Source organism: Haliotis rufescens, unplaced genomic scaffold (assembly GCF_023055435.1).
Source record: "Haliotis rufescens isolate VD_foot unplaced genomic scaffold, xgHalRufe1.0.p SCAF_17, whole genome shotgun sequence".
Classification (NCBI taxonomy): Eukaryota; Metazoa; Mollusca; class Gastropoda; order Lepetellida; family Haliotidae; genus Haliotis; species Haliotis rufescens.
Window position 1 is genome coordinate 20,531,741 of NW_025963857.1, and position 21,485 is coordinate 20,553,225.

At 42.9% G+C, this 21,485-nt stretch overlaps 1 protein-coding gene across 5 annotated transcripts in view; it reads left to right on the top strand.

Moving 5' to 3' along the window:
- The window catches only part of LOC124133942 (PH domain leucine-rich repeat-containing protein phosphatase 2-like), a 62,917-nt gene extending 55,177 nt beyond the window's left edge, over nucleotides 1-7,740 (top strand). For 3 of the 5 annotated variants that reach the window (XM_046498538.2, XM_046498537.2, XM_046498539.2), the window contains one exon: nucleotides 78-7,740. In XM_046498538.2, coding sequence (XP_046354494.2) covers nucleotides 78-1,598 — 1,521 coding nt within the window. In that variant the 3' untranslated portion in view covers nucleotides 1,599-7,740. The remainder of the gene's footprint in view (nucleotides 1-77) is intronic. The other 2 variants (XR_007221749.1, XR_006861008.2) reach the window with 2 other exon arrangements.
- Nucleotides 7,741-21,485: the final 13,745 nt, after the last annotated feature.

A 21,485-nucleotide genomic window follows, 5' to 3' on the forward strand; every position in this document is an offset into this window, starting at 1 on the left:
AACAATATGCATGGACATATTATCCATGAGGCAAACTATTGGTTTTTAAGTAACTGCATGAATATGTGCTGTTCCAGGATGGTCGTATCAGTGGGGTGACATTCAACACTCGACTGATTGGCTGCAGCTACCTCTTCCCCCAGGTGATCCCCAGTCCCCACATCACATCAACGACCTTGACTTCAGAAGACCAGATGATCATCATTGCCAATCAAGGTCTCTGGCGATACATGTCACACCAGGAAGCTGTCCGTGAGATCAATGACATCCCAGACCCTGTCATTGCAGCCAAGAGACTGCAGGATCTTGCTCAGGGGTATGGATCTCGGGAGAATATCGGGATCCTGGTGGTGAAGCTCCTGCTGTCTGACGCAGAGAGGTTCCGGATGAGTGAGATACTGCGGACGCAGATGCAGGGGCAGAAGCAGCTGCTGAACAAACTGCGTGAGCAGGCAAATGTAACACAACTTCATGCCATACCTGCAGTGTCCGAGTTGGGTGGAATTGTCATCGACAAAGCAGGAAGAGTCAAGAAACATAGAGGAGAGAGGCCAAGTTTAAGTGTTAAGCCAACACCTGCTCCAAATAACAGGTATCGGAAGAAGGATGCAAATCCAAACTGGGAGACAGTACTCCAGAAACGGTTGGCTGATGAGGTGAAAGACAAGGAGATGCAGGAGATGTTCAAAATCACAGAGGAAGAGGACAACCAGGAGGAATTAGAGGAACCAAGAAGCAACTGGTCGACCCTGACCAAGAAGCGAGAGACAGCATCAGAGAGCGCTGCTATGAATCAGAAGCAGATGGCACAGAGAAATCCCATCCCTTCAGCCAACACTTCTGCAGTGAAGCCAATGGTCCGGACAGCATCCACAGACACCATCACATCACTAGATGAGTTCTATCGCCAGCCCATTGTCACTGCAAACATTGACAGAGATGCCATCCTGTTTCATCAGATGCAGATGGCAAGAGCTCAAAGCATCAGTTCAAGCAGCCTTGATTCAACTCAATCTGACCCCATGTATGCCTCAGTGAGGGAAGTGTACAGAGGTCCTAGAGCTCCATCTAGGAGTATTGAAGTGCTGGTACACACCCCGACTTCTGATGAACAGAGGCTTCAACCAGTGCGTGTGCATCGGCGACCAGAGAAGGCAGTAGCTCCTCTACAACTTGACCCTAAGATGGAAAAGTCTGGGAAGGCTGAGGATGACATTGATGCTATTGAATCTGAGATCATCGAAAGCTTCCATGCCAGCATAGAGGATCTGTATGCAAGAGTCATGAAAAAGAAACAAAGTATAATGGAGAAAGACCTAAGTAAGGTGAACCTTGTTAAGTTCAATGGCTCTGATGACACTCTAGTTGGGGACTATGAAGAAGTGTATGTTCAGCAAAGCCACCCTCATGGCCCAGGGTACCAGGAAGCAGTCACTGTCATTGATGACCTAACAGATCTTGATGACACCATTGATGCTGCTGAAGATGAAAATGGTGTTGGCAGCCATCAAGATCAGGGGGCGAGGAAACACTCCCCAACTCCTGCAGGTGTCACCAGGTTCCCTAGTCAACAGAGTGTCATTATCACATACTTATAGGACACTGTATCATTGCTACATATCACTTACTTATAGAACACTAGGGTCAACATTATTACATACTTTATGTGCACACACACCTGCACCACCTTGGAGCATACTAGACATGTATTTAGAAGCTTTATAGGTGATTAGGTATGCTAAGTGTAAATATATTCAACACCATTTAAACCGATTCATTTGGTGATATGTTTTCCAAAAAAGAACATGACCACAAAATACACATTGTTTCTCTGATTATATTCAAATTCAGTTTCAATTAGATGTTAACATGTGATTATTATTTGTTTCCCTCTTTTTACTAAAAACTTATAATACATCCATCCATACTGGACACTTATATCCTTATAGACCATTGTGGTCAATATTGCAACATATCACATACATATGGAACACTGTGATCAATATTACAACATATCATATGCTTATACTGATTGAACACTGTGTTTGATTTTGCAACATTATCCCATTCCTATTTGACACTATTGTAGATTTTGCAAGAATATGACTTTCTCATAGTGCCTATTGTAGATACTGTAGCAACTCATGAAAGATGGTAGATAGTGTGACTTCACTGCTTATGTATAGCAGACAATGGTAGAAAATACATTATCACATACTTATGGCACCAGATGGTAATTATTGAAGCATTAACACCTACTTACTACATACAACACTACCTTAAAGCTCATGTTATATAATGCAACAACATTATATCACATTGTTGGATACTGTAGCTCAATGAGAAGCATATTTGTTTACATATTGTGTTCAGATGAAATGGCATATTGTATATAAAAGATTTGTGAAATGTCATAACGTAGTTTGCATATATATTAATGGAGGCACTGTCAATTATCATAGTAGAAATACAGTGCCACATTAAACATTAATTTGAATCAGTTCACAAATTCTTTAGGATATTAATATGTGTTATGGAGAAAACTTACACATAAACCTTTTGCCCAGTGATACATGCGATTAACATATGTAAGAGATCAATTATTGTCTATTTATTCAAAGGCATTTGTACATGGTATGCATGTGTGAGGATAAATGGTATATAGAGGCACTATGGTAAAAGCTAATGATGAGGGAAACTATTTTGTCATGGCATCATTGCTCTGTGAAAAACAATGGTTCCAAGCTACAGTACCAGGTGGAACTTGGTCATGGAAGCCTAGGTACCTCTGTAACTGATCTACAGCACTTCAGATTGACAGAGGGCTAGGATACCTACCCCTGAAAACTATAAGAAAAAATCCATTTCTGACCAACATGGTCCACAGCCTTGTATGATTAATACCTGACCCATTTCTTTTTCTTTTAATGGGTCACTTGAATTGTTAGCATGCACGCCAATCTGAAGTTGAGGACATTGTTTTACAAAGCAATCTTTACGCTATGACTGTCGTAAGTCTATGTTAACGTATGTGAGTTACAACTGTCCTCGCACTGAGGTCACTTTGTGGAAAAGGGGTGATCGGGTAGCCTAGTGGTTAAAGCGTTCGCTCGTCACGTCGAAGACCCGGGTTCGAATCCCGACATGGGTACAATGTGTGAAGCCCATTTCTGGTGTCCCCCGCTGTGATATTGCTGGAATGTTGCTAAAACTGGCGTAAAACCAAACTCACTCACTCACTCACTTTGTGGAACAGGGCCCTGATTAGTAGTGTGACATGGATCAGCATAATAAAGAATTGTCACACAACTGTCAAGGGCCTGTTTCCACAATATGAGGTCATGGCTACAACTACATGTACCACCTGTGTTAAGGTATGAGTACAACAGCAATAGGGGCTAGGATTAGCTTGATGAAGGTCGTCCTGGTCAAGAGAAACATTTCATTTGGAATCATAATAACAGTTGGTTTTATTGTGTCATTGTGATGCTTATGAAGCAAGGCCAAAATATTTGTAAACTTGGTTAATGAATCCAACATCTCGAAATATTTGAATGTAAAGTTAAAAATTAAAAGCAGTTTGTTTTCATTCTGCCGACAAGAACAGCTAGCTGTTTTAAAAAAACTCTTATCAATACGGATAGATTATTTACAATACGATAATTAGAACATGTTAAAAAAATTATCTTATAAACTTCAAAACATAACATCTTGTGACGAATCACAAGAAGAAATACAAAATATATATTTGTAATTGGACTTTTTATATTTATGTTTTTTCAACCTACAGACCTGACATTTTGGGGTAAAAAATGAAACAAAAATGTCTGACCATACCATGTCAATGACCTGAAATGATGCATATCATTATTGATCCAGACGATAGGATTGTACAAGTAACACATTAGTGCTATTAAGTATTGAAGCATTCTTTTTGTGTGACATATGACAGTTCCAATTTTATATGTACATACAACATAGCTGAAGAGTATGTCTTTATATGTCTTTGTTTGTCTATGTTTGTATGATTTTGTGTCTGATGTTAATCAAATTGTCAAAACATAGTGAACACTGTTTATGATAAATATACTCCCGACTAACAGATGTACATATATGCTTTACAGGACTTTTAACAGATCACAGACTGACATAATTTTCCATATATGTATGGAGTTAGTAGTGTACATTTTAATTATATCACACTGACCTTAGGTTATTTCATGACCATGTATATATTCATAAGATGGATACGAATATGAGCTTGAGCATATTTTACTTGAAAACATTTTTAATATCTATGTAATTGTCAGTTTCAAATATTGAACAATTATACTCCAACATACAGTGATACCTTGTTTGTCCAGAAGTCCTGTCATCTGGACAATTATGGATGCAAGCAAATCATTTACTTTTAACACAAATTAACATTTTTTATCCCTTTTTTTATCCAGAAAGAAATATTAATAATTTGGCAAAATTTTTCTCAACTATATGGACAGTCATTCAATGGACAGCAACATTACAAGGCCCAGCTGACTTTTTTATTTTTGTCACTCGGTGAACATATCCATGGTTCAGTGATCAGCTTAAAGGTAGTTGTGTAATGATATGGGGATATAGTATTGTATCATGATATGATGGCCACAATACCATACATTGATATATGACAACTGTATTGCTATTCATATGATACATTTCATTACGTGTTAATATGACGTAAAAATATGTGAATAATAACAGAAACTGTTCCAACCACCTGCTTCTGCAGATTCCCTAGTATTTCATGGTTGGATATAAATAGCATAACATTCACAGTGCCTCTACCAATATGTTTCTGCCCATCCCACAGTATCCCATCTTTGATCTCTAAAATTTAATAACAATTGATTCAGGGTTGTGATTCACCTGCAAAAGGAAAGACTATCATCTTGTGAAAAAAAAGTTCTGTATTGGAGTACAAATCGTTTCGCACCCATAGTATCGGGATATATATCATATCAGAACCCACTGTATCGTTACACCGCTACTTAAAGGACTGGTATCCTAACTGACCTGCTTCTACTAAATACAGAAAACCGATGATATACTAAATTGTAAAATGATTGGGAATAGGTGCTGTTATCTGATTGGTTGAAATAGATGATTAAAGGGGATTTGAAGCCCAGAAATCTCCTGATTGCATGTAGTCGTCTGTTTCTCCAAAATTCATATCTCCATAGTCCAAACAATTTGAAGTTAGGAGCAAGCAGTAAGAATTCTTTACACCACGACTGCAGAATCTTGTGTTATACCATTCCATGACTGTAGGAACTGGTGTTTATACCCAGGTGGAGAATCTAGTGTTATACCATACCATGACTATAGGAACTGGTGTTTATACCCAGGTGCAGAATCTAGTGTTATACCATTCCATGACTGTAGGAACTGGTGTGTATACCCAGGTGGAGAATCTAGTGTTATACCATACCATGACTATAGTAACTGGTGTTTATACCCAGGTGAAGAATCTAGTGTTTATATCCATCTGCAGAAACTAATGATATGACATATTTGCAGATGCTAAAGTTGATACCACTGCTGCAGTCCCAAGCGTTATAACTCAGGCAATAACTAGTATTTATAACACAGTTGGAAAAATGGAAATGCATAGATAAGAATATCTGGTTGTCAGTCGATCAACCCGATTTCTTTTATCCTTTCCCTTGTGATAGAATGATATAGGTAACCAGTTCTCTGAAGTATGTATCATTCAGTGCATTTGTATGTGGACATTAGCAGCTGTATTGTCATGCAGCGGGGCATGTGGGTTTCAGTGCATAGCAATCCAAGACCATCAACTCTTACTTGGATATGTGTAATTGATGATGAATTCTGTGACAATTACCCTCTCCTTAACATTAAGTTTCAGACATAACTTTCATATTAGGACCCAAACCTTATAACAGTATTTATGTTAACATGTAGTGTTTAGTGAATCATGGACTTGCAGATTATTTCTGTAAACAAGTTAAATGTGTCTGTACTAACTAGTGTTGGGAATTAGTTGTAAAATCATGATTGATGATTAGATGATCCCAAACGATCGATCATCCAAATTAATCAATTAGCTCATTTTGCTGTTTTTTTATATTATGTTCAGTAAAACGAGATCACACCTAACAGAAACAAATACTTATTTCAGCACTTTACCTTTAGACAAAACACTACTGGACGCATTCTTTCTCAAAAGTACTATGTAGGATGTAGTGAATAATCCTTCTCAGAAAATAAATCTCTTTTCAGTGTTATAGAACACCAACACAATATATTATAATCTATTTTATTGAAGGATAGAACAGTTGAGAACTTGAGAGGCAGTGTTTGTTTATAGAAAATTATGGTTGCTTGATCGTTTGGACCTTCTGATCAATCTTTGATTATTTCACTTAATAAGAACACCACTGGCACTAACATCATTATAAACACCAGGTTATGATATATTGTACTGGATGTATTCTGATTTTATTGATGTTGTATTTGACAAAGATGGTTGAGTTTCATTCTGCTATCTCTAAAACAGCATATTCTGATAATATTGTTCATAATTGTTATCATTGTTTTTTCTAACCATGTAAATATCATCATCAACACCAGTAAATAACCAGTCTCAGTTATCCACTGAAACAGATTCCAATGAGCATAAAGGACAAAATAGCGTGAAAACTATATGAAATGTATGCATCCAGGGAGTTAAATGTTGGCCTTAAATATTTCAGTGCATAGTGTTGAAATACAGTTGATTTCAGATATAACAGTCAGATATAATAAAGGATAGATATAAGATAATTGTCCACAAGGTCCAATGTCAGTTTTTAGAATATTTACATGTAACGAACCAGGAAAAGTGATGTGAGCTAAATCAGTTCCAGTGTTATCAAGGTCTTTTGTATTATTTTTATTTTATTAATTAAATCGGAGTCTGTTATATACAGCACAGACTGTATCAACTGTCAGTGGCTTATTTCTCATGCATTTCCTTTTAATTACTTGGTTTTCAGAAGCACTGACCATAAATATCACAAACTAACCTCTTCACTTTCAACAATTCTTTTAGAAATATCTTTTGTAAACCAGCAATATGTAAACCAAATAATCATAAAGAGATTTCTTAATTAACTTGTAATATCAAAATGCATTTGGGAAGAATAATATGAATACGAAACGTCTTTAATATGAGGAACACAACGTTTCGGAGTATATGCTTACCCCTTCATCAGATGAATGATAAAGGATTAAGCATATATTCCGAAATGTTGTGTTCCTCATAATAAAGAATTTGACATCCATAAACTCTCTTCCTAACTTCTAAATGCCTTTAAAAAAATAATTATAAATAAATTCTTAAATTAACTTGTAATATCATAGTGCATTTGGAAGAATATAGAAATATTGATAAGTAAGCAGTAAAATAAATATGTTGAAGTGAGCACTATTATGTAATACTGCTCACTTAAGAACATGTATTCTATTAGATGCACTATGATAGTATCAATCCATAATGTACTAGTGTGTAATTGTTATTTACTTCAAACAGCTTCCTCCCATGTACACCTATTTCTTCAGTGCCTCCAGACCGACCATTATGCATTAACCGCCTCATAGATTGTAATTACATACACAAACAGGTGCTATGTTCAACTTGCTGTACATAATGTATGATATGCTTCATAGACAGATGTGTAAATAAAGTATTTGTGTATAGATTTCGTTCTTGTTGTGTAAGCCTCTGCCCAGAGAGCCGAAGGTCGGTCACACACACCCACACACGCAACTTTAAACCCCATTTCACCTTACCTCTTGTTGTGAATTCATATACAATGTGGGGGCAAGGGTGGCTCTGTTGTCAAAGGCGTCGTGATAGACTGTGCAGAGTTGCGTCCCTTGTGCACGCCAGAAACCTATGATTGTGGGTTTGAATCCCGGTTCACCCAGATTATGTTTATAGGTTTGTCAGCACCATACCTGTTCTCGTGAGTTTCACCGAAGTGGTAAACATCTGAGATCTCCATCACTTCAGGCTTTCCTCCCACATTAAGCTGACACGACGCGATATAACTGGAATACTGTTAAAAGCGTCGTTAAACCCAACTCACTCAATCATATACACACAATGTATAGTGAGTGAGTTTGGTTTACCACCACTTTCAACAGTATTTCTGTTCAAAGTGTCAGCTTGATGTGGAGGAAGCCCTGAAGTGATGAAGGTCTCTGGCATATACCCACCCCTTTGGTATAACAGGTATAGTGCTGACATACCCAGAAACATAATCAGGGTGAATTAGGATTCGAATCCTTGATTATTGGGTTCTGGCACTCCCAAGGGGCACAACTCCTCACAGCAAATAAACAAGGTGGATGAATAGGCAACAAACACCTCATATATGGTAATGTTCTGATGCATATTATAATGCAATGATAAATTGGCTGCCCTGCACTGCAAAATCAAAGATGTTCTGATAAACTGTCCACAAAAGTGTCCACAATGGAAAAAATCAATCCTGGAGAAAATAGCCAATTTGAATTTATATTTGTATTCCATAATGACCTTGATTTATAAATATTTAGCAGAAAAACTTTCATCATCAATATTAACGAATATGCATCAATCAAGAATTTTCATTTATCGAAAAATATTAATATAATTTTAGATCATATTGTCACTGTCACACACACACACACACACACACACACACACACACACGTATATATATTCTGTATATATAGTACAGACAAATAAGTGAAACAGCATAACCAATTATAACGGATGACTGATTGCCAATTTGGAACAAAACTGGTTATGATCAATGCTAGTTGGATGCACAAGAAAGGTACAAGAATGTCTGAACAACAGGCAATTGTACTGACGGGATTCCAAATAACAACTCACAATGTCCTGAACACATTTTATAACTGCCATTTTCTTACACCTTGCAACAGTTGTGTACTGACGTTCTCACAGGTGAAGAAGTAACTATTATCAAGTGAGTATGAAAACATTTCTTTCCAATTTTAACACCCATCATCACTTCTTTGTGAGTGCGAGAGATGGAAGGAGAGCCGGGGATCACGGGGTTAACTGTTGCATGTGTGTATGCCGACAGATTGTAGGTCACGGGAAGGCAATACCAGCGGAAGACATGTAAATAGTTAAATAAGCGGCTGTAAAATGTTGAAGTAAGAATAATGATTCTGCTGGCGACACGTCTGACATACGCGACTGAATACAACAATTTATTCTTTTAAAGTAGATCTATACAGTCATGTTTAACTTGTACTTCTAAGTTTACTGTATATGTTTTGCCAAATAAGATGAATGTCAAACAAATAATATTATTGACCCGTGCATACAACACAACAATAACATATTTTAGGATTTAACCACACGAATTTGAGGCTGGATTGTAATAGATTAGAGTTTCAACTGTCTGATAATTCGGAGCTAATGTATCAGAAAAACGATGTTGTGATGTATTTCAAAGGTGTCGGGTACTTCGATGACAACTGATGTTTCTAGGTGAGAACCGCGATGGGGTAAAGCATTCGGCTCTACGATAATATATTTCATGTCCAGCTACGAGATCTAGTTAGTCAAGATATGTTACAAAGTAACCATACAATTTGGACTTCAATTGTCTTGAAACGAGTCGATGTTCCCTTTTCATATAAGCTTACCTTAATCAGATGGTAGAATAACATAACTATATTACATTCGATGAACATTTGTTTCTCAGCCGGTGATCCAAAGACTTGTTTCGAAGCGAACGTAAAAGAGTTTCGTGTAATGCTCTGTCGTCTGCTGACTCAGGTCACGTGCGTGTTGTCACTTGCATAGTCGAGTCCATTAACGAATCATAGGGATGAACGATTTGAAGACTTTTCGGACAAGTCCATACTCTTTTAATGAGTCTCCCCTTATTTACTATACATGCAAGAAATAGTCACACCCAGACCTACTAAGCTGAACGTCTGGCAAGATGGGTGTCCATTATCGAAAAACACTGGAAATTTGTGAAGCACTTTACCAATGTAGTTAACAGAACCAATTGAAACGGAATGCTTTCACCAAAACACTTCTTTAATTGCCTATTTCGGGTCATTTTATCGGCCATTTCTCACACAGTTCACACGAAAGTCAAGTACGGATTTATAACCTACGCTGACAGTCAATGGCAGACGACTTTTTAACCCCAAAGAAACTTACAATAAACTTTGCAACAAGGAGCGCGGCATGCATAGGTCAGGCTTTTAACGTAAAAACTCACAAGTGTCTTTGTTTGATATTAATAGGTTCAGCGTGTATAGTGCGCCGATCGGGTTAGTGCGAGATGCGTAAAGGGCGATTGTTCTCGAGAAAAGCAAAGTTAATAAATTCCTCTTAATTTCAGAGACGAGTTGAAGAGACAAGGGTGGAACTTCTCTCATGCCTTTGTGGTGTTTTGAGGAGGAGGCAATCTCACAAACTGTATTTATTGCTTCTTCGGGTTGTAAGATAAATATTGGATACAGCTGTGTCTTATTCCGTTATCGGATTTAACCCACATTCAATGACGATGCTTCACGAGATAGGAGTGAGTGGGTGAGGTGGTGACCGATTTTAGCAGTATTACACCAGCAGCACAAGACTCGAGATTCCTACAAAGGTCTTCTTACCAGATGTAAATATTATCGTTCTTTCGAACGTTCTCCAGCTACCGAGCTGGGGCGGTGGGGTAACCTAGAGGTTAAAGCGTTCGCTCGTCACGCCGAATACCCGGGTTCGATTCCCTACATGGATGCAATCTGTAAAGCCCATGTCTGGTGTCCCCCGCCGTGATATTGCTGGAATATTGCTACCAGCGGCGTAAAACTATACTCACTCACTCGTTACCGAGCTATGCACTTTTTCACGTATGTGAAGATCCACGCCATCGGAGTGGGATTGCGTTCTCTTGGGTAAATGTTGTTTTACGTCACACAGAGCAAAATACTACATGACGGTTATCTATCAATCAAATGACCGCCTCCGTGGTCTAGTGGTAGAGCGTCCGCCCGGAGAGCGGAAGGTCCGGGGTTCGATCCCCAGCCGCGTCATACCAATAGACGTTAAAAGATGGTACTTGTTGTTACCCTGTGTGGCGCTCGGCATTAAGGGGCTAAAACAAGGACTGGTCGGCTCGGAGTCAGTATACTGTGTCTGAGTGGGGTATTCATGTTAAACTGCGGCATGGTATCTCAGTGCGCTAGCACTATAAATCGGCATCAGTCCGGACTAGTACAAGCAGCCACACACACACAAACACGCATGCACGTCGCTATATAAGTGCAATAATCTTGGACGCGACGTTAAACCCTATTTCGCTTCACCTCACCTATCAATCAAACAGCCCGCTGGGGACCTATTCAGCCCTGGAATTCCCACGAGGGGCCTTTATTGGGGCGAACTTGTATGGTGGACTTCCTCTGGGCCCAGATAGAATCATGATGATAAAATTAACCACGTCATATATTTTAATTTCATATACGAACAGGTGCTTTGTTTCCACTTGTACATACTGTATGACAAGCTTCATTGACAGAGATGTCCATACAGTATTTGTGTATAGGTTTCGTTCCTGTTGTGTACTTCATATATAGTGAGTGAGTGAGTGAGTGAGTGAGTGAGTTTGATTTATCGCTGCCTGTCAGCTTAATGTGGGAGGAAAGCCCAAAGAGATGCAGGTCTCCGACGTTTACCACTTTAGTGAAACCCACGAACACGGGTATGGAAGCATAGTCAGGGGTTCCAATCCACGACCCACGACGGTTTCTGGCACGCCTAAGGGACGCAACTCTCCACGGCGAATTTCGGCGCTTATGGCGACTGGGCCATCCGTGCCTCCCAGTTGGGAAAGTATTAGCTGTGTCGGACTATAGAGATACTTTTTTCCGTTTTTCAGAGTGTTACATACACAAAGAACGTTACTCATTACTGATGCAACGCTAATCCGGACAAACTCATATAGAAACAGTACCGTCCGGATTAGCGGGGTATTATTGTACAATATTCACACTATTAGAATATCAAAAACGGCCAAACCTTGACGTTACATTATACACCTAAAGTCTGTCAAATTCGAAACTTGATGACGATGTTCAGCTGCAAGATATCACTGGTCGATGACACGGAGGATCGTGGCGGCAAGTGAGGCACAATACCCCCTAGGAAGCGAGCACAATGACTGCCTCATCATGACTCACAAATAGCTTTAATCAAGTCAATACAGGGTGTAAAATATGTTGAATTATTGAACAGAAACTGATGTTCCACGATTCACTTGAAACAGGGTCGTTATTCTCCTCGGAATCGGAGACAGGCCGTGTTTCATCAGCGTTAAACACGAAAACCTTTTAACAAGCTTGCCACGGACTTTAAATTCGTCTTCTGAGACCTGTATCAGCTTCTGAAACGTTTCAGCGACTAAACTTGCGTTAGGTTTAACTGTGGATGGGCTTTGAAAGAGACAATCATTCTCTTTGATCCAGCTCGTAGACTGAGGGGGAATTAGTGTTTAGCAATCAAACAACCTGCTTCAACTTGACAAGACAGAGTTACGGCCCATGGGTGTAGTTTCATGTCACATAAGACATGGAAAATCAACTTTCATTTGCTTCTTTAGTAGAATCGAAAACACGTAGATAAAACAGAATATCCGTTTTGTCTAAAGAAGCGTCTTTTCGTTCTTTGCTGGAATCTATGGTTGGTTAAGTCAGGAGAGAGTGGCGACGTTTCTTTCAAAGAAGCACTGTGTGCCAGGGATAATCTGATTTTACCAGGTACAGCTGGACCGCATTAGTCCGGAGTTGCCTTCCGGGTATGGCGCCAGGAAGAAAGTGTAGCTTGCAACACTCAGCATATACCTCATTTATCAAGAATCTCATGCATTTGTTGTAACTACATGTACAAACATGAATGGAAGGTCATGACTACATGACACTTATTTATGAATAACATAACAATTTTCTGAGGATAACAAGTTATTTTATTCTTACTTCTTGCCCCTACATTCACCTGATGAATATACAAACTGGTTATTCCGACTGTAGTTTGACGCTGACGTGTCCATCACTCGCCCCATGCCACGGTGTGTCCATCACTAGCCCCATGCCACGGTGTAGCCATCACTCGCCCCATGCCACAGTGTGTCCATCACTAGCCCCATGCCATGACATGTCCATCACTCGCCCCATGCCACGGTGTATCCATCACTCGCCACACGGCACGGTGTGTCCGTCACTCGCCACACGGCACGGTGTATCCAACACTCGCCACACAGCACGGTGTGTCCATCACTCGCCCCATGCCACGGTGTGTCCATCACTCTCCCCATGCCACGGTGTGTCCATCACTCGCCCCATGCCACGGTGTGTCCATCACTCGCCACATGGCATGGTGTGTCCATCACTCGCCACATGGCACGGTGTGTCCATCACTCGTCAAATGCTACGGTGTAGCCATCACTCGCCCCATGCTATGGTGTGTCCATCACTCGCCACATGCCATGATATGTCCATCACTCGCCCCATGCCACGGTGTGTCCATCACCCGCCACATGGCACGGTGTGTCCATCACTCTCCCCATGCCACGGTGTAGCCGTCACTTGCCCCATGCCACGGTGTGTCCATCACTCGCCCCATGCCATGATGTGTCCATCACTCGCCACATTCCACGGTGTGTCCATCACTCGCCACATGGCACGGTGTGTCCATCACTCGTCAAATGCTACGGTGTAGCCATCACTCGCCCCATGCGATGGTGTGTCCAACACTCGCCCCATGCCACGGTGCGTCCATTACTCGCCACACGGCACGGTGGGTCCAACACCTGTCACATGCCACGGTGTAGCCATCACTCGCCCCATGCCACGGTGTAGCCATCACTCGCCACTTTCCACGGTGTGTCCATCACCCGCCACATGGCACGGTGTGTCCATCACTCGTCAAATGCTACGGTGTAGCCATCACTCGCACCATGCCATGGTGTGTCCATCACTCGCCCCATGCCACGGTGTGTCCATCACTCGCCACATGCCAGGGTGTCGCCATCACTCGCCCCATGCCACGGTGTGTCCATCACTCGCCACACGGTATGGTGTGTCCATCACTCGCCCCATGCCACGGTTCAGCCATAACTGGCCCAATGCCACCGTATAGCCATCACTCGCCCCATGCCACGGTGTGTCCATCACTTGCCCCATGCCACGGTGTGTCCATCACTCGCCCCATACCATGGTGTGTCCATCACTCGCCACACGGCACGGTGTGTCCACCACTCGCCCCATGCCACGGTGTGTCCATCACTTGCCCCAAGCCACGGTGTGTCCATCACTCGCCCCATACCATGGTGTGTCCATCACTCGCCCCATGACACGGTGTGTCCATCACTCGCCACACGGCACGGTGTGTCCATCACTCGCCCCATGCCACGGTGTGTCCATCACTCGCCACACGGCACGGTGTGTCCATCACTCGCCCCATACCATGGTGTGTCCATCACTCGCCACACGGCACGGTGTGTCCATCACTCGCCCCATGCCACGGTGTGTCCATCACTTGCCCCAAGCCACGGTGTGTCCATCACTCGCCCCATACCATGGTGTGTCCATCACTCGCCACACGGCACGGTGTGACCATCACTCGCCACTTGGCACGGTGTGTCCATCATTCGCCCCATGCCATCGTGACTGACTCCGAGACGACAAGTCCTCGTTTTAACCCCTTAATGCTGAGCGCCAAGCAGGTTAACAACATGAACCATCTTTTACCATCTCTTGGTATGACGCGGATTGGGATAGAACCCACGACCTTCCTCTCTCCGGGCAGAAGCTATATACACTAGACCACGGAGGCGGTCTCACAGCCATATGTAATTTCAATATACACAGCCATATGTAATATCAATATACACAGCCATATGTAATGTCAATATACACAGCCATATGTAATATCAATATACACAGCCATATGCAGTATCAATATACACAGCCATATGTAATATCAATATACATAGCCATATGTAATATCAATATACACAGCCATATGTAATATCAATATACACAGCCATATGTAATGTCATTACACAGCCATATGTAAATCAATATACACAGCCATATGTAATATCAATATACAAGGCCGGGGCGGTCGGTGAGCCGAGTGGTTAAAGCGTTCGCACGTCACGCCGAAGACGCGGGTTCGATTCCCGACATGTGTGAAGCTCATTTCTGGTGTCCCCCGCCGTGATATTGCTGGAATATTGCTAAAAGCAGCGTAAAACCATACTTACTCACTCACTCACTCACTCACTCATACACACAGCCATATGTCATATCAATATACACAGCCATATGCAATATCAATATACACAGCCATATGTCATGTCACGATACACAGCCATTCTAATTACATGGAAGAAATCGCTACCCTTGACAGATTCAGTAGCGTGTTCCACTCCACCACAGCAAGACTCTCCAGACAGCACACCCCATCATCTTTGCCCTGATCCGAGTCCTCATGCATATATAGAGTAATCCGAAAGAAACAAGCTAGCTCAGGATATGCATGGTGCCCAACGTCCTCCTCGCAAGGAGCTGGACCAGAGGATCCAGATACTGAAGGGCCAGATGTCAACAGGGTTCAAATCAACGCTTGCGTTCCTTGAGGCAGCACGACATTTGATAATACTTGATCGAATCAGTGCTTGGGACTTTAAGACACGTGCATACGTTTTGTTACGTTTTCATATTGAAATAAATATATTGTCCTACTCTGTCATTTTATCTTTTAAACCGGTTGTCTGGATGAGTCTACTATATCATCCTAGGGGTCAGTTGAGATAACATAAATCAGTTGTTGGTTTGTTGGTTGGTTGGTTGGTTGGTTGGTTGGTTGGTTGGTTGTTTAACTCCGCACTCAGCAATAGTCTCAGCTATATGACGGCGGTCTGTAAATAATCGAGTCTGGACCAGACAATCCAGTGATTAATATCATGAGCATCGATCCACGCAATTGGGATCGATGACATGCTTCAACCAAGTCAGCGAGCCTGAACACCCGATCCCATTAGTCGCCTTTTACGACAAGCATAGTCACCTTTTACGGCAAGCATGGGTTGCTGAAGACCTATTCTACCCCGGAATCTTCACGGGCCACATAAATCAGTAGTGCATCAATAAATCAGTAGTGCATCAAGGTGTTTAAAACAATGTAGGCGAAAGTAGGCGACGCCATACGTAATGGCATAATGTACAGCCATGCGTAACTTCATCACACATCAGTCCAGCATAAAGGACAGTGTCGAGGCCGTTCTGTAGAAAGTCTACATTTGAGGGAGAGAGAAAAAAATGGCACTGCAGGACAATAGAATAATGATCGCATCTTAATCACTGCAACACCCTTGGTCCTTTTCCACAAAGTGATTTTAACTCTAACAGTAACTTAATAACTACAGAGAAGGGTCCGTCCATTACAAGTTCGCAGAGAAGCGCATGCATAACACCAAATCACGATTCACCATCTTCCCGCGGCAAGAGAGTAAACTGACTATTAAAGTCAGTTAACTCTCTTGCCACGGGAAGATGGGATTCACTGGCAGAAAGCGAACTTAGCGCTGCAATATTAATAGTGTAAGTCTGTAGAAGTTACGGCAGTCATAGTGCTAAGGTCGCTTTTCGGAACTCAGCCTAAATGAGCGATCTAAAAGTTACAACCCTTGTAACGCACACCATTTTAATCAACATCGACTTACGCAAGAGTATCGCACTAAGTTCGCTTTGTAGAACGGGCCCCGAATCTGGTAAAGAGAAAAGAAGCGGTACGTGTAATGCAGAAGATATAACTTTAGGGTGTAATTAAAGAATTTCTAAAATATTCAATAAAACACAAGGCAAATAGACTTGTCGTTGGGAAACTATCCAGTTATCTTCAGAACCATTTATACGCATACCGCTCCCTTGACAGAGCATGGCTATATATGGTAGTTGGTCACGCTATCAGTTGAAACCGATACTTCGCGTAATGGCGGGGACCTGACAAACACACAGTATATGTAGACGGTTGCTAATGAGTGTCGGATACACGTAGTCGACCTGAATGGTATTCCTTCATTGTGGTACAAGCAACAATAGAGGATGTCCGCTAGTCGGTAATAACATTTGCTAAGATAGATTTTTCAAAAATCTTTGTTGTTTAATTTAACTAAAAGGCGGTTCGGAGGCATTTTATTGCGCAAGGCGTACTTGTTAACTACCCTTCAAATTTACACTTCACTAAAGAGGTATATAGGGAAATCACTTACCGCCTCAACAGTTTTGTATAAAAGTATTAGTTAATAGTATTTAACTGTTTCATGTAACCCGTCCTCGAGGCCAGCGATGCCGAATCGTGAATTTCCAATTTAGGCATGGCGTCGAGGTTTTGAAACCTTGGAAGGGAAGGTAATGTTGGAGAAAAACGAATATCGAAACAAAATTCGATCTACCTACCCATTTTTTAAAGAAGTTATGAGAAACAAGGTTTTAATTTGTGGCCTGCAAGTGATACCTCAATATACACCAGACACATACGTTGTATTCTACCAGTTGGTGTTCGTCTCACTGGTTTAGTGCAATATGGAAAACTGGAGTCGGCCTCTGCAAAAACAGTTCAATCTTGTAATTAATTACAAGTGTCAACCTACAGGCTCTGCCGCTCTCTTGACTGTAGCAAACATCTTTTTCTGTGTTTGAAATATTGGGGGCCGTCTCAAAACGTAGAACGCAATTTTAATAACCAGTCTGATCTGTTTAAGTAAATTAGTTTGGAGAATCAGTTCAGTTCGGGATCCTTTTTAGAAGGCCAACATGGTCCATGGTCCTCGGCCTGGAAACAGAACAAAGGGCGGCCATTTCTATTTTTTTGGCACTATTGCAAAAGTTTCAACAATAGTATCATTCTTCCAAAAATTGTGATTTTCTGCCTCAATTTGACTTGACGCCTTCACCATTTTCTTTCTTTGTTAGTTTTATTTAACGCCTCGTGCAGCAATATTTAAGCTGTGCGAGGGAGGTCTGTAAATAATCGAACCTGGACAAGACAATCCAGTGATCGACGTCATGAGCATCGATCTACGCAATTGAGATACAATGACATGCATCAACCAAGTCAGCGAGCCTGACCACACGATCCCATTTAAAACAGTCGCCCTTATGACAAGCACCGGTTGCTGAAGACCGCATCATCACGTGTCCCTTATCTTGGTTACAAAGCTGTTATTGACTAAAGTAAAATAGTCCTGCTTACAGTATGGTAAAGATGCAAAGTATCTTATTTTGATACTAGTAGTAAATAAATTTGGTTATACGCTGCTTCTAATTACGTCTATGGAAGGTCTCGCGTGGTATTGATGTCAACTATATAGATTTCAACTTGTTCCTGTAATGCTGTCAATTCGCTGAGACAATTGCAATGCTCTGTCGTGTCTAGACTAACGCTTAGTCTCTTGAAATATATAAATTTTATAGAAACAAGCAACTCCATTTAAATAGATAAGGAGCCCCTGTGAGATGGGATCCGTGGAAAAGCTAGACTTGCTCCATTTTGAGCTACAGCATTACGGTAAGGGATGGAATGGAAAGTAATATGGATCAGGGACTGTGAGAGCTATAGTCAGGTAGAGGGCAGGGTTCCGTGACGTCATTTCCAGGTTATCGAGTGTTTGGACAGTGGCCTCTATCCGGCGGGTTATCGAGTGTCTGGACAGTGGCCTATATCCGGCGGGTTATCGAGTGTCTGGACAGTGGCCTATATCCGGCGGGTTATCGAGTGTTTGGACAGTGGCCTCTATCCGGCGGGTTATCGAGTGTCTGGACAGTGGCCTATATCCGGCGGGTTATCGAGTGTCTGGACAGTGGCCTCTATCCGGCGGGTTATCGAGTGTCTGGACAGTGGCCTATATCCGGCGGGTTATCGAGTGTCTGGACAGTGGCCTATATCCGGCGGGTTATCGAGTGTCTGGACAGTGGCCTCTATCCGGCGGGTTATCGAGTGTCTGGACAGTGGCCTATATCCGGCGGGTTATCGAGTGTCTGGACAGTGGCCTATATCCGGCGGGTTATCGAGTGTCTGAACAGTGGCCTATATCCGGCGGGTTATCGAGTGTCTGGACAGTGGCCTCTATCCGGCGGGTTATCGAGTGTCTGGACAGTGGCCTATATCCGGCGGGTTATCGAGTGTCTGGACAGTGGCCTATATCCGGCGGGTTATCGAGTGTCTGGACAGTGGCCTCTATCCGGCGGGTTATCGAGTGTCTGGACAGTGGCCTATATCCGGCGGGTTATCGAGTATTTGGAGAGTGGCCTCTATCCGGCGGGTTATCGAGTGTCTGGACAGTGGCCTATATCCGGCGGGTTATCGAGTGTCTGAACAGTGGCCTATATCCGGCGGGTTATCGAGTGTCTGGACATTGGCCTCTATCCGGCGGGTTATCGAGTGTCTGAACAGTGGCCTATATCCGGCGGGTTATCGAGTGTCTGGACATTGGCCTCTATCCGGCGAGTTATCGAGTGTCTGGAGAGTGGCCTCTATCCGGCGGGTTATCGAGTGTCTGGACATTGGCCTCTATCCGGCGGGTTATCGAGTGTCTGGACAGTGGCCTCTATCCGGCGGGTTATCGAGTGTTTGGACAGTGGCCTCTATCCGGCGGGTTATCGAGTGTCTGGACAGTGGCCTCTATCCGGCGGGTTATCGAGTGTCTGGACAGTGGCCTCTATCCGGCGGGTTGTCGAGTGTCTGGACAGTGGCCTCTATCCGGCGGGTTATCGAGTGTCTGGAGAGTGGCCTCTATCCGGCGGGTTATCGAGTGTCTGGACAGTGGCCTCTATCCGGCGGGTTATCGAGTGTCTGGACAGTGGCCTCTATCCGGCGGGTTATCGAGTGTCTGGACAGTGGCCTCTATCCGGCGGGTTATCGAGTGTCTCGAGAGTGGCCTCTATCCGGCGGGTTATCGAGTGTCTGGACAGTGGCCATTATCCGGCGGGTTATCGAGAGTCTGGACAGTGGCCTCTATCCGGCGGGTTATCGAGTGTCTGGACAGTGGCCTCTATCCGGCGGGTTATCGAGTGTCTGGACACTGGCCTATCTCCTGTTGCACTTCCACAGTCCCTGGTAGGCCAGATGGTAAACGTTACCTCACCTCAGTTGACGACGTTTCGACTCTGTTCTAATGGTTCGATGGACCATATTTTGTTTACCAAAGCTCGGTTTTCTCGAAATCAACCACGACCTTATTACATGTTACCATTAATGTTTTACAAGGTCCGGACGGAATCACACATACCCGTGAATGAGTGAGTGAGTGAATGAGTGAGTGAGTGAGTGAGTGAATAGGTGGGTGGGTTTTGAGTGGGTGGATGGTGATAGAGTGAGTGAGTGAATAGGGGGGGTGGGTTTTGAGTGGGTGGATGGTGAGTGATTGAGTGAGTGATTGATTGAGTGAGTGAGTGAGTGAGTGAGTGAGTGAATAGGTGGGTGAGTTTTGAGTGGGTGGATGGTGAAGGAGTGAGTGAGTGAACCGGTGGGTTTTGAGTGGGTGGATGGTGAAGGAGTGAGTGAGTGAATAGGTGGGAGGTTTTTGAGTGGGTGGATGGTGAGTGAGTGAGTGAATAGGTGGGTGAGTTTTGAGTGGGTGGATGGCGAATGAGTGAGTGAGTGAGTGAGTGAATATGTAGGTGGGTTTTGAGTGGGTGGATGGTGAATGAGTAAGTGAATAGGTGGGTGGGTTTTGAGTGGATGGATGGTGAGTGAGTGAGTGAATAGGTGGGTGGGTTTTGAGTGGGTGGATGGTGAGTGAGTGAGTGAATAGGTGGGAGGGTTTTGAGTGGGTGGATGGTGAGTGAGTGAGTGAATAGGTGGGTGGGTTTTGAGTGGACGGATGGTGAAGGAGTGAGTGAATAGGTGGGTGGGTTTTGAGTGGGTGGATGGTAAAGGAGTGAGTGAATAGGTGGGTTGGTTTTGAGTGGGTGGATGGTGAAGGAGTGAGTGAGTGAGTGAATAGGTGGGTGAGTTTTGAGTGGGTGGATGGTGAAGGAGTGAGTGAGTGAGTGAATAGGTGGGTGAGTTTTGAGTGGGTGGATGGTGAAGGAGTGAGTGAGTGAGTGAATAGGTGGGTGAGTTTTGAGTGGGTGGATGTGAAGGAGTGAGCGAATAGGTGGGTGGGTTTTGAGTGGGTGGATGGTGAGTGAGTGAGTGAGTGAGTGAATAGGTGGGTGAGTTTTGAGTGGGTGGATGGTGAAGGAGTGAGTGAGTGAACCGGTGGGTGGGTTTTGAGTGGGTGGATGGTGAAGGAGTGAGTGAATAGGTGGGTGGGTTTTAAGTGGATGGATGGCGAATGAGTGAGTGAGTGAGTGAGTGAATAGGTGGGTGGGTTTTGAGTGGGTGGATGGTGAATGAGTGAGTG